Source organism: Babylonia areolata, chromosome 4, assembly GCF_041734735.1.
Source record: "Babylonia areolata isolate BAREFJ2019XMU chromosome 4, ASM4173473v1, whole genome shotgun sequence".
NCBI classification, from domain to species: domain Eukaryota; kingdom Metazoa; phylum Mollusca; class Gastropoda; order Neogastropoda; family Buccinidae; genus Babylonia; species Babylonia areolata.
In genome coordinates, this window is record NC_134879.1 from 45,288,658 (window position 1) to 45,301,157 (window position 12,500).

The following is a 12,500-nucleotide window of genomic DNA, read 5'->3' on the forward strand; positions in this document are numbered from 1 at the left end:
TGACGTGAAACTGATGGGGTGGGGGTGGGGGTGGGGGACAACAGATCGGTGCTGTTGACGTGAAACTGATTTTGTGTGCTGTTTTCGTTTTAATGAAATAGCATCCAACATTACCACTGGGGCTTTTGTGTGCTTTTTTTTTCTCTCTCTTTTTTTGCTTTAATGAAATAACATCGCACATTACCACTGGGGAACAAAAGATGAAACTAAACAGAATTCGGCCGTTACACACAGATTCCTATCAACAATTCTGAGAGTAAAAACAGTCGTAAAATACATTTGTTGGATGGCACGTGAACTATACAAAAAAATATATATATATCAAACAAAAAAAACCCAAACAAACTCAAAACCCCGCTTCACAAAAATCCTGCCTTTGTGCTACGCCAGTCTCAAGGGGGACACGTTCAAGAGAAGACACGCTCAATAATGAATGTCCACACGCTAAGAAAAAAAAACAAAAACCAAAAACAAACACCCAAACAAACCCAAACAACACCCACAAAACCAAAAACTCAGCAAACCCTCCATCGACATTCTTTTCGTCGCGCATTTGGATACCCCGATCTTGGCCGCAATCGACGCGTGGGCCGAGAGACAAACCCCGTGGGACCCCTCCCCAAGCCGAATCAATATAAGTTAAAATGTTGTCTTGACACTTGAAGCCTTTGAGACCGCACTGGCCGGGGTCGACAAGAAACTGAATCGTGGCGTGTATCGGACAGAAAGAAGCGAAGTTATTATTATTATTATTATTTTTTTTTTTATTATTTTTTTTGGGGGGGGTGGGGATGGGGGGTGGGGCGGGGTTGTTTTCTTGTTATGAAAGCCCACTAACGTATTGGGGGTATTTTGTTAATTACAGCGCGGAAGAGTATTAACTCACTCAGTACGGCCAGTCCTCTCTTCTCCTCTACACAGACCCCTCGGATGTCCAGTGGGTGTATGAATGACCCAACCTTTAGCTTCCGTCGTCAGAATTGTGGTATTCTTTGTCAACATTCACCTCTTCAGTGTAAGAGCCTTCCACGTGCAATATTTTGATGGTGGTAATTGGGGTGAAACGCTGTTAACGTCGTCTCTTTCGCCGTTCGTATGGAGAGAGTTAACTGGGTGTTGGCTCTGGAACGTGACAGGTGATTCCGTGGCCATCCAGTGTGTATAAATGTCATGTGCTGCTTGTTTTAAAGATCTCACTGTTTATTGTTTATGCTTCCTTTTTATATATATATAGTTATGTATGTATGTATGTATGTATGTATGTATGTATGTGTGTCTGTGTGAGCGTGTGCGTCAGCGTGCGCGGTTAACCGCTTGGTTTTCAGCTGAAATCAATGGGAAGGGTGTAAGCAATATGCTAATGCCATCTTTGTGTGAATCTTCCACCCTCTCCCACAGTCTACCCCACCTTTTGCTGAAGACAAACAAGAGACTTGAAAGGGCCTTCGACGGGCGCAATAGCCGAATGGTTAAAGCGTTGGACTTTCAATCTGAGAGTCCCGGGTTCGAATCATGGCGGTGATGGCGCCTGGTGGGTAAAGGGTGGAGATTTTTCCGATCTCCCAGATCAACATATGTGTAGACCTGCTAGTGCCTGAACCCCCTTCGTGTGTATATGCAAGCAGAAGATCAAATACGCACGTTAAAGATCCTGTAATCCATATCAGCGTTCGGTGGGTTATGGAAACAAGAACATACCCAGCATGCGCACCCCCGAAAGCGGAGCATGGCTGCCTACATGGCGGGTTAAAAAAAAAAAAACGGTCATACACGTAAAAGCCCACTCGCGCATAATTATACGAGTGAACGTGGGAGTTGCAGCCCACGAACGCAGAAGAAGAAGATGGGGCCTTCATTTGGTTTTCGTTTGATCAATGCCTGGTACGGGAGATACAAGAATGAAAACAAACCAAACAACAACAAACAAAAACAAACCCTAGGGCATAGAAGAAAAAAAAAAAAATCTTCTCCGTCATTCAACCTAGTCCAGAGAGGAGACTGAGTGTCTGCTTGAAACCCTGTAAGAATTGGGTTTTTTTTTCTTCTAAATTTTGTGTCGCAGAAACCTTGGTGCGGAATGCCACGGTGACCCTTTGAATCAGTGGCTGAACTGCTCTTTTGTGGATGTTCTTCTTCGGAGGGAGGCAGGGAAGGGGGAGAGGTGGGGAGGGGGAGAGGGAAGGATGGAGAGGGGGGTGGGTGGGTCATTGAACTTGTTTTGTAAAAAAAACAACAGCAGCAATACATGTGTAGAAAACTAAATTATTCACGAGTGTTGGTGTAGGTGGGGAAAAAAAGAAGAAAAAAGAGAGAGAGAGAGGAAATTCAGCATCCGATTCTTTAGCCACCTTCACATGCATACACACAGACAGAAACACACAGACACAGACACACAGACACAGACACACACATTCTCTCTCTCTCTCTCACGCACGGTCAACACAACACAACACACACAGACACACAGACACAGACACACACACACACACACACACACACACACATCCTCCCCTCCCCCCCCCCCAATCCCCCCTATTACCCCCACACTCCTCCACACATAACTCACCTTCCTCATGCACCCTTTGAAGTTGGTGCGGACCCTGGAGCCGGGCAGGGTGGCGGTGTCGGGGCTGCCCGCCACGTACAGCACCTTGCTGGACAGCAGGGTGTACCTACCCGTCGTGCTACCCGATTCCCCGTGGATCCCGTCCACCTCCACCGAGATCTGACCACACACAGCCCCACCCGGGGTGAGTTCTTGGGTGTGGTAGGGTTCTTCTTGTTGTTGTTGGTGTTGTTGGTGGTGGTGGTGGTAGTTAGTGTTGTTGTTGTTGGTGGTGGTGGTGGTGGTAGTTAGTGTTGTTGTTGTTGTTGTTGTTGGTGGTGGTGGTGGTAGTTAGTGTTGTTGTTGTTGGTGGTGGTGGTGGTGGTAGTTAGTGTTGTTGTTGTTGTTGTTGTTGGTGGTGGTGGTGGTAGTTAGTGTTGTTGTTGTTGGTGGTAGTGGTGGTAGTTAGTGTTGTTGGTGGTGGTGGTAGTTAGTGTTGTTGTTGTTGGTGGTGGTGGTGGTGGTAGTTAGTGTTGTTGTTGTTGTTGGTGTGGTGGTGGTAGTTAGTGTTGTTGCTGTTCTTGGTGGTGGTAGTTAGTGTTGTTGTTGTTGTTGTTGGTGGTGGTGGTGGTAGTTAGTGTTGTTGTTGTTGTTGGTGGTGGTGGTGGTTGTTAGTGTTGTTGTTGTTGTTGGTGGTGGTGGTGGTAAGTGTGGGTAGTTGTTGTTGTTTGTGGTGGTGGTAGTCAGTGTTGTTGTTGTTGGTGGTGGCAGTGGTGGTAGTGGTATGTGTGGGGTAGATGTGCATGGTAGTGTTGGTGGTAGGTGGTGGTGGTAGTGGTGTTGTTGTTGTTAGTGGTGGTAGTTGGTGGTAGTGGTGGTGGTAGTTGGTGATAGTGGTGCTGTTGTTGTTGGTATTTGGTAGTGGTGTTGTTGGTGGTGGTGGTAGTGGTGCTGTTGCTGGTGGTGGTTATAGTGTGTGTGTGTGTGTGTGTGTGTGTGTGTGTGTGTGTGTGTGTGTGTGTGTTGGGGTGGGACAGAGGGAGCGGATTGAGTCAGTGGATAAGAGAGAGAGAGAGAGAGAGAGAGAGAGAGAGAGAGAGAGAGAGAGCGGTGGTGTGTGTGTATGTGAGTGTGTGTGTGTGTGGTTTTAATACTGAAGTGTTTCTTTGTTACTTAAGGCGCGTGCCTGTGTGTATGTGTGCACGTTTCTGATATAAAATATGCGGTCTTCGACTATTTCATCGTGAAATTTGTTTTTAACAAAAAAAAAAAAAAAAAAAAAAAAATCAAATTCATGAAATAAGCGCCAAATTTTAAAAGAACTACAAACTAATACTGAGATATAAAATCTTCGAAGATTGAACATCTTCACTCAGAGTAAGTTAATCAACTGACTATAGTCAAAATATAACATGCACAAAAAGCTGATTCTGAGCAGACTTTTTATCATTACGTTTTTCTTTAGTGCCGAAGATAATAGTCGCATAAAATGCGTTCAGAAAATGTTTTGTCTAACAATAAAGAATCAGTAGTCTGCCAATAAAGAAAACATTCATACATAAAAAACCAAAAACAAAACAGGAATAAAAGATAACGTTGGGCAGAGACAAAAACAAAACCAACCCAAATAGCTCGACTGACGCAAACATTTTTTTTTTTTTTTTTTTTTGCGAATATTGGAGACATTTCTATAGAAAGCAAAAAAACCCAACAAAATTCGACAACGAATACTTTGAACTTTAAAATGAAATGAAATAAAAGTAAACATCAAAACATAAAAAGAAAACTTAGAGAAATATATATATATATACTAAAAGTGAAAAAGATAAAACATTTTCTGTCATGGGAATGTGTATCTATATGGTAATATTACTCTTTCGCGTTCAATTGGCACTGAGCACAACACACACACACACACACACACACACACACACACACACACACACACACACACACACACACACACACATACACAAACAAACACAAACACACACACACCCAATGCAATTACATTATATGTTTACCTTATGGATGGATGTTACATTATATAATATTGCACTGCATTATTTATGACATAAATTCATTTATCAAAATGTCCACTCTCAAGATTGGTATTTGATGGATCTTCGAATTGGAGCTGGGACAAATCATTAATCAAAAGATACAAGGCTATGAACAAATACATGTAAATTTTTTTTAAAAAGGGCAAAGAATGAAATATGTCAAATATTTTGTATATCGACATTACAGGATCTATGCACACTAAGGCAGATAACAGAAAAATAACTATTGTCATGCCAATAGTTCCCTCGAAACCAAGATGAAAAAAAAGAAAAGAAAAAAAAGGAATCTACTCAACACTCCCTTTGTCAGTCAAGTAAAACAAAGGGAATATAGTCATATATTTCAGCATCACTGCAGTTGTGTAATGTTCCCCACCACCAACTAAACCAAATGAATAATCATTTACCTACATGCTTGAGCACGAAAAGAAGATGTCAGCTTGTTCCTGCTCTGCTGTTTATGTATGCGTGTATGTTTTCTGGATAAAGATTTGTTTAAACCGAAAGAAAGAAATCAATCTCGTAGCCATAAGTACGTTTTCTTTAATAAAAGACGACACTACCCAAGAGTAATCAAGAAAGAGCAAATGATCATGGTATATGTTTATGTTTCCGATAAGGTATTTACACACTGGGAAACATACGGGTTTAACTCACTCAGTACGGCCAGTCCTCTCTTCTCCTCTAAACAGACCCCTCGGATGTCCAGTGGGTGTCTGAATGACCCAACCTTTAGCTTCCGTCGTCAGAATTGTGGTATTCTTTGTCAACATTCACCTCTTCAGTATAAGAGCCTTCAGCTTGCAATATTTTGATGATGGTAATTGGGGTGAAACGCTGTTAACATCGTCTCTTTCGCCGTTCGTATGGAAAGAGTTAAACAAAATCCCCTTGCTTTCAATATGGCATGTTTTTTTTTTATCTGACAAGAAAAAAAAGAAGAAGAAAGTAGCGATATTGGTTTTCTTCCCCCCCAGACTGTCAACAGCTTGCATTTTCTGATTGGCGTCCTCATCCATCATTTGTATCCCCTCCCCCCTCCCCCACCTCATCATGCCCTCTATCAATTCATCTGTACACCTGGTCTTAAGAAATACACTAGGTTTGGGATAACGTAATTAATTAAATGCCACAGAGAGAGAGAGAGAGAGAGAGAGAGAGAGAGAGAGAGAGAGAGTGGGAGAGAGACAGAGACAGAGAGGGGAAAAAAGAGGAAGAGGGAGAGAGAGAAAGAGAGAGAGAGAGAGAGAGAGAGAGGGGGGGGGGGCGAGGGGGGTAGGGGGAGAAGAAATACAAACGGTGGAAGCAAGAAGGCCGGGAATGCAAACAGCAGAGGGCGTGGGGGTGGGGGAGAGCGACAGAGGGCAGACGAAGAGGGAGGGAGGGAAGGAGGGAGGTAAAGAAAGAGACGGAACAGAGAGACACAGACAGACAGAGAGACAGAGAGAGACAGAGAGAGAGAGAGAGAGAGAGCGGGGGAATACAGATGGCGGAAGGGAAGAGGGTGGTAATGAAATAAGCAAGGGGAGAGAGCCACAGAGGGGAGAATGAAGAAGGGATTGGAAGGAGAGATGGGTGGAGGAAGGAAGGAAGGAAGGAGAGATGGGTGGAGGAAGGAAGGAAGGAAGGAAGGAGAGATGGGTGGAGGAAGGAAGGAAGGAAGGAAGGAGAGATGGGTGGAGGAAGGAAGGAAGGAAGGAAGGAGAGATGGGTGGAGGAAGGAAGGAAGGAGAGATGGGTGGAGGAAGGAAGGAAGGCGAGAGAGAGAGAGAGAGAGAGAGAGAGAGAGAGAGAGAGAGAGAGAGAGACAGAGAAAGAGAGAGAGAGAGAGAAGGTGGGAGGGAGGGAGGGAGAGGGTAAGGGGAGAGAGGAACACTCATTTATTTAAACTCCAACACAAAGGCAAGCTGACGCACGAACAGTGGCCGTTCAATACGTTGAATTGGTACAACAAAACCACAGAACGTGGACAACGAAAACCGACGAGGTTGCGGGGCTGGACATGTAATTACACGGAGACAACAGGATCATTTCAGACTCCCTCTGCATTATATATTTTCTCCGAATATGGAAGATAATTACGAAAGCTTCGGATGAAGCGGGTGAGAATGTTGAATCATTAACCACGCCATCCTAGTTAAAACAAAATGGGTGCATAACGCTAATTGCTGTTTGCAAAGATCACCCTTCGACGTGCATGTAAATATGCGCAAATCAGGACGCAGATATTGTGCAAACGGGGCTGCGCATGCGCGTTGTTAATTGCGTGGTTGTGCACATGCCTGTGAATGTATGTACGCGCCTGCGCGTGAGGGACTTCCTGCTTGCACGTGCCCCCAAGAGTGTGTACACGCGAGTCCGTCAATGCGTGAACAATGTTCGCCCGCACAGGAAAGGAGATACGTCAGTCTTGCAGCACTACAGTAAATTCATATAGCCTTCCCTATCTCCGTCCAAGGCGATTCGTCGTTTAAGGCATCTATAAGGAATCAAGTGATTGATTTTTCCCCTCTCCTTTGCATTAAGTCCGGTACTGGTTAGGAATTCTGGACGGCTCGTTTTTACACACACACACACACACACACACACACACACACAAGCCAATGACACTTTCCATACATGGGCAGACCACTCCGGCAGACGTGAAGGGCGAAGCAGTTTTGCTGTTTACAAGTCGTTCATCACTTGTGGTAAAAAGACATGCTCCAAGATCCCCATAGGTGTGACACATCGCTTCATCTGGATGGATAAGTTCCTGCTGCCCTTCATCAATGCAGTGCTGTCCAATCACATTTAGCCTTTCTCGCCCATTTGACGATGTGAGCAATGGAATCGAAAAAAAAAAAAGAAAGAAAAAAAAGTATCCAACAGACTAAGAGAACGTGTAAAATAAATTCTAAAAGCCACCGATGCCTGTTAGGGGCGCGAGGAAAATCTTTATTTATCATTCCCTCCTCTCTCTGTCTTTTTCTCTGTGCGCGCGCACAAGCGAGCTCCTGTGTGCACACGCTTGTGTCTGTATGCACACACGCACGCATACTGTTATGCAGTTTATAAAGGATGTTTCACCTTGCAAAAATATTTCGAAGAACTGACGGAACAAATGGATCGTCATTCTTTCCCATGTCAGCCTGCAGCGGTCTGGTCCGGGTGGAAATGCCGGTACACTTTCAGCCTCACTGAACTTTAATTCTTTTTTGTAATCCTCTGAAGACCTCAGCAAGCCTCACTGAGCTTCAATTCTTTAATCCCCAGAAGACCTTAGCGGTCGGCCGGGGCTGTCGAATGATTAACTGAGCTCCACCCGTAGGGGCTAAAGACAAGAAAAGGTGGAGATAAAATGCTGACGGACTAAAATCCAGTTTTGTTCCTTGAGTCTAAAGACGCGAGAGAACTGAAAAACGCTGATCCGAAAAGGGAAACTGAATTTGGTTACTTGCGTCTAAAGACATGAAAAGGCTTCAAATATTGATCAAAAAGGAAAATAGAGTTTCGTTCATTGGGTGTGGAGACGGGCAGAGAAAGAGATTACGCTGCTGATCGGAGATGGACTGGAAGGCACACACGGCTTAACAAGTTCACTGCAGTGCCGACGTGCCTCCGGCAACAGACTGCCCAGTAAAAAGATAGAATCTTGTAGACAGCCTAATCTTCTTTCCCCTTTCCCTGTGTGTGTGTGTGTGTGTGTGTGTGTGTGCGTGCGTGCGTGCGTGCGTGCGTGCGTGTGTGTGTGTGTGTGTGTGTGTGTGTTTGAGAAACAAACAGAATCCTGTAGAGATCTTAGCCCTTGTTCCGCGTGTGTATACCAGACGCTGTGTGTTTAAATAACAAACAGAATCTCGTGGAGAGCTGAGTTATTCTCCGCTAATGTGGACGCTGTGTGTCTGGGTGCCTCCAAGTGTGTGCGCACGTGAGTGGTTAATATCACTGGTCCTGAACATCTGCAGAGATGGTGAGAAAAGAGCTGCACCTTGCTCAGTGTATGACAGCTTTACTTTGCGGCAGAACGTGGGCCTGTGCCACTGAACATTTACTGCTTAAAATAAAATGAAAACGACGGGAATTTCCCCAGTCAGTGTAGAATGAAAAGCGAAAGACTAGCACATCCAAAGGCACTTGATGACTTGCTGACAACGTAACTGTATTTGCCAGTGACTGAAGAGAATTCCAACAGTGGATGAAGACTTGAGTGTGACCGCTGCCCCACATCCAGTATAACGACCACAACAAGCAGCTGACTTACCTCCTGATTAACATCACGGCCTCTCTCTGGATCCTCAGCCCAACACGCCTACCTTCAAGGCTTGTTGCAGCATGATGGAAATCTGACACAGTCTGTGGAAGCTGTCCTAGAAAAGTGCAAGAGTGAATACCTTTCATTGAACCCGGTCTGTGACTCCTCGGTCTTGGAACTGGCGGATGACGACAGAGGACGACAAGGTGCCAGAGGATCCGTTGATCACAGCCAAATTTATCCACTACATTCTGAGTGGTGGTCTGAATTCTTGTCTTTCAGATGAGACGATAAACCTAGGTTTTGTGTGCAATATGTACTCAACACAAGGCAACAATAGCAATGGCAATAATAACATTTTTTCTTTCAAAATTATGTAGAAAAAATTCATTTTGGTTCCAAAATGAATATATGGACGTTGGTACAACTGATCACAAAGCGGAAGGTGTGCTGCCAAGACGTCAGCTCAGAGAATGCCTGGACAAATGGCAATGGTGTATAGTATAACAAGTCAGTCCCAGCAAGGAGACTTTCTGCCGCGTTCCAGCAACTGTTCCAACCATCAGCAAGAGGTGCAATGGACAACGACGCTCACTACTGAGTCACCTGAAAAATCGAGCCAAGGGTGAAGAATTTAGTGCCCAAAGTAGAGGTCAGACAAGCGTTCAGAATAGAACGATTAGAACAGACGCAAGAAGCTAGATAAAGACATTGATCGAGAACAAGATCACATATTAATCCAGTGCAAGATCCGACACTGATCCAGAAAAAAAGATTAGACAATTCAAAGAGCAATTCCAAGCGGCGACCACCCATTGGCCCGACAGTCACGTTAGGCAATACACCTACATTATACACATTGAGCTGACACAGCAAAGCAGGAAGCTGACAGACAGATGATTCTGTCACTGCAAGTCCGAGAACTGACAGGTGTTCCTGGAAGACAACACCATGAAACTTGTCCGGCCAGCAGCCCAATGGACACTAGCAGCCGAAATCTCCGAAAAAAAAAAATCAAAAAAAAAATCAGCAAATAGATGGAAATTTTATTTCAGCTAAAGATAATTGTAACAAAGGAAATTTACGTAGAGCCAACAACAGTCAGCTTTCAATGACAAATTATAAAGAAACGGCACTTGTTTTGAAAACAACTACAATCGCAATCAAACAGCAATAACAGTAATTGTTTTAAAAGACAATAACAAATGAAACCGACAGTGTTTTGACAGTTATCAATATGAACGTTATTTCGAGCCGAGCAGTTTAATCATCTTTGACGGGTTCTTGTGTTGACTGTTTTTTCCGCGGAAACATTATCGCGGCCGACCGCGTTCGTGTTGAGGCGAGCTAATTGTTACAAGGAGAACACGTGGTTTCAAGATGGCAACTGAGTGATAAAGGGTCTTCAACTGCTTTGAGGTATTGTTCGTGTTTCGAAACGAACTGCGAATTAAGTTGACGCAACCGTTGAGGGGAATACCGAGGAACAAAGCTCCTGGGCTGCTGGATTTGTCTGCATTCGCTTCGCAAACATGCCTTTGTGGAGAATGAAACGATCTTTAAGAAACGTGTTTACATGGCGAACTCCAAACAACCACGGGTCATTCATTATCAGTTGTTTCGCTTGTCAGTTTAACGACTTCTCTTTTACGAAGTCCTTTAACTAATTTCCTGTAATTGTATTTAGACTTTTTTCTCTTTTTTTTCAAATTTCACCCACATTTCACCCTCATTTGCCCAGTTTCCCCCAACATTCACATCTCCCACCCCTTCTAACCGATAATACTCAAATGTATTCATAAATACTTTAACAAAATGTCTTCAATCACCGATATGTGTGACGGGACATTAAACAAAATCCCTCCACAACCACGGGCTCCTTCTGCACTCCTGCACCATGATTGGTGGCTTTGATACGAGGTCTGATGTGGAGAGCGTTGAAACCCTCTGCTTCTTCCCGGCAGGTGGACCAGTCACAGGGTTTCTACCGCCCGTTGACCGGCATGGGCAGTCTTTTGCAAACTTACAGAGTAATCAGCGAAGTTTCGCTGATAGGGAAAAAAAAGCCGTGAGTTTAACAATGCACGGCTAACTAGTTTGGCAGTGATACTGCAGTGAACTGCTTGAGAATCGCAGCAAACTGAGGGTTGCTCAAAGGAGTCCATTGTCCAAGCTCACGCAAGGTAAAAAAAAAAAAAAAAGGAAAAAAAAGAAAGAAAAAAGGGGGTGAATGAAATCACTGCTGATGTGAAAGAGCTTTCAGCTAAAAGGTGCCGTTTTTAGATAGATGAAAAAGTGAAAACGACAGACCACAAGCTGTGGTTGTTCAGAGAACTGAGAACATTAATGTCAATGGCATAAAAACAGACACTCTGTTCCCAGCATTTCGCATGACTTATTGAAACAGCAAATGTGATTACCACGAACACTTTTTGTGCTGTTGCTGATTACAACGAAAGATCCCCCAAAACAAAAGTTTTAGGAAGCATGCTTGAATATTCCGTGCAGGCCGGCAAGGGAGTTATCAACAATACCCGTCACGTGTTTATTTCATAATTTTCAGCAAGGTTTGTCCCTTCGCCCTCGTGTCTTTAAATTCCACCAGGAATGCCCCCGAAGTCTTCATACTAAGAGCCGGCCTCTGATCCAAGAATAGGATTCACTAATTTGCATGCTAGTGCATTCGAGTTGTGTTCTCGAGTCCCGTGTAAGGACAAGTGAGACATCCAGTTGATGTGAAAGGGGGGCAGGGAGAGGGGAGTTTGGGGGGGTGAAGGGGTACAAACGGAAACGCTGTTCTGGTCCGTTCAGCTGGACAGCCATTTGTCGACAGGAAAAGACTTACATTTCTGAATCCCCCTTTGTGTGTGTGACTTAAAACGGTGGTACTTAACAACAAGGCTGAAAACAGGGTGAGCTGAGGGCATTCACATGACTGGCCATAAACCAGGCATGTTTCTCCTCTCTCCTGCCCTCTCTTTCTTCTTCCTCTCTCTCTTTTGCAGTCACCGACACAGTCACACATACATATACGTATATCCTTTAATCAAACACACACACACACACACACACACACACACACACACACACACACACACAGAACTAAAGGTTTTGATTTTAACACAAAGCTGCTGCAACTGCTTGCTTTCATACGCATATCCCCCCTTTTTTTTTGCTTTACCAGTAGTGAAACTTTTTTTTTCAGTTCTAGTACATATACACATACACCAATACACACACACACACACACACACACACACACACACACACACATTTGAAATAATATCAACCTACCAACTGTTACCCTCACACAGTCTTTTTCTCAGCAAACATGAACGTGGATGAGCCACCCCACCTCAATACCCATCTACACCTATTTGCCAGTCTTCGTGTTTGTACGTATGTCTGTATCCTGGTTAATCAGACAAAAATGAAAGCAGGTTGCTTTGTGTTTCAGTAAAGATATGTTTGTGAGTGCAAGTTAGTGAGTGAACATGATGTTTGGATGCGATCCCCTCTCCTTACCTCCTTTCTCCCCCTCCCCCATCCAACTTAATTTATCATCTGTTATTCACTACACTAATGAGGGAAAACACAAACCTACTTCTATAGATCAGAACAACTGTCGCTTCAATCTAAAAAAAAAACACACAAAAAA

General features: G+C 44.1%; 1 protein-coding gene across 2 annotated transcripts in view; it reads right to left on the reverse strand.

Moving 5' to 3' along the window:
• LOC143281709 (neurexin-1-like) overlaps window positions 1-12,500 on the reverse strand; it is a 102,729-nt gene that overhangs the window by 48,871 nt on the left and 41,358 nt on the right. For both annotated transcript variants that reach the window (XM_076586973.1, XM_076586971.1), the window contains one exon: window positions 2,567-2,725. In XM_076586973.1, the coding sequence (XP_076443088.1) occupies window positions 2,567-2,725 (159 nt within the window). The remainder of the gene's footprint in view (window positions 1-2,566; window positions 2,726-12,500) is intronic.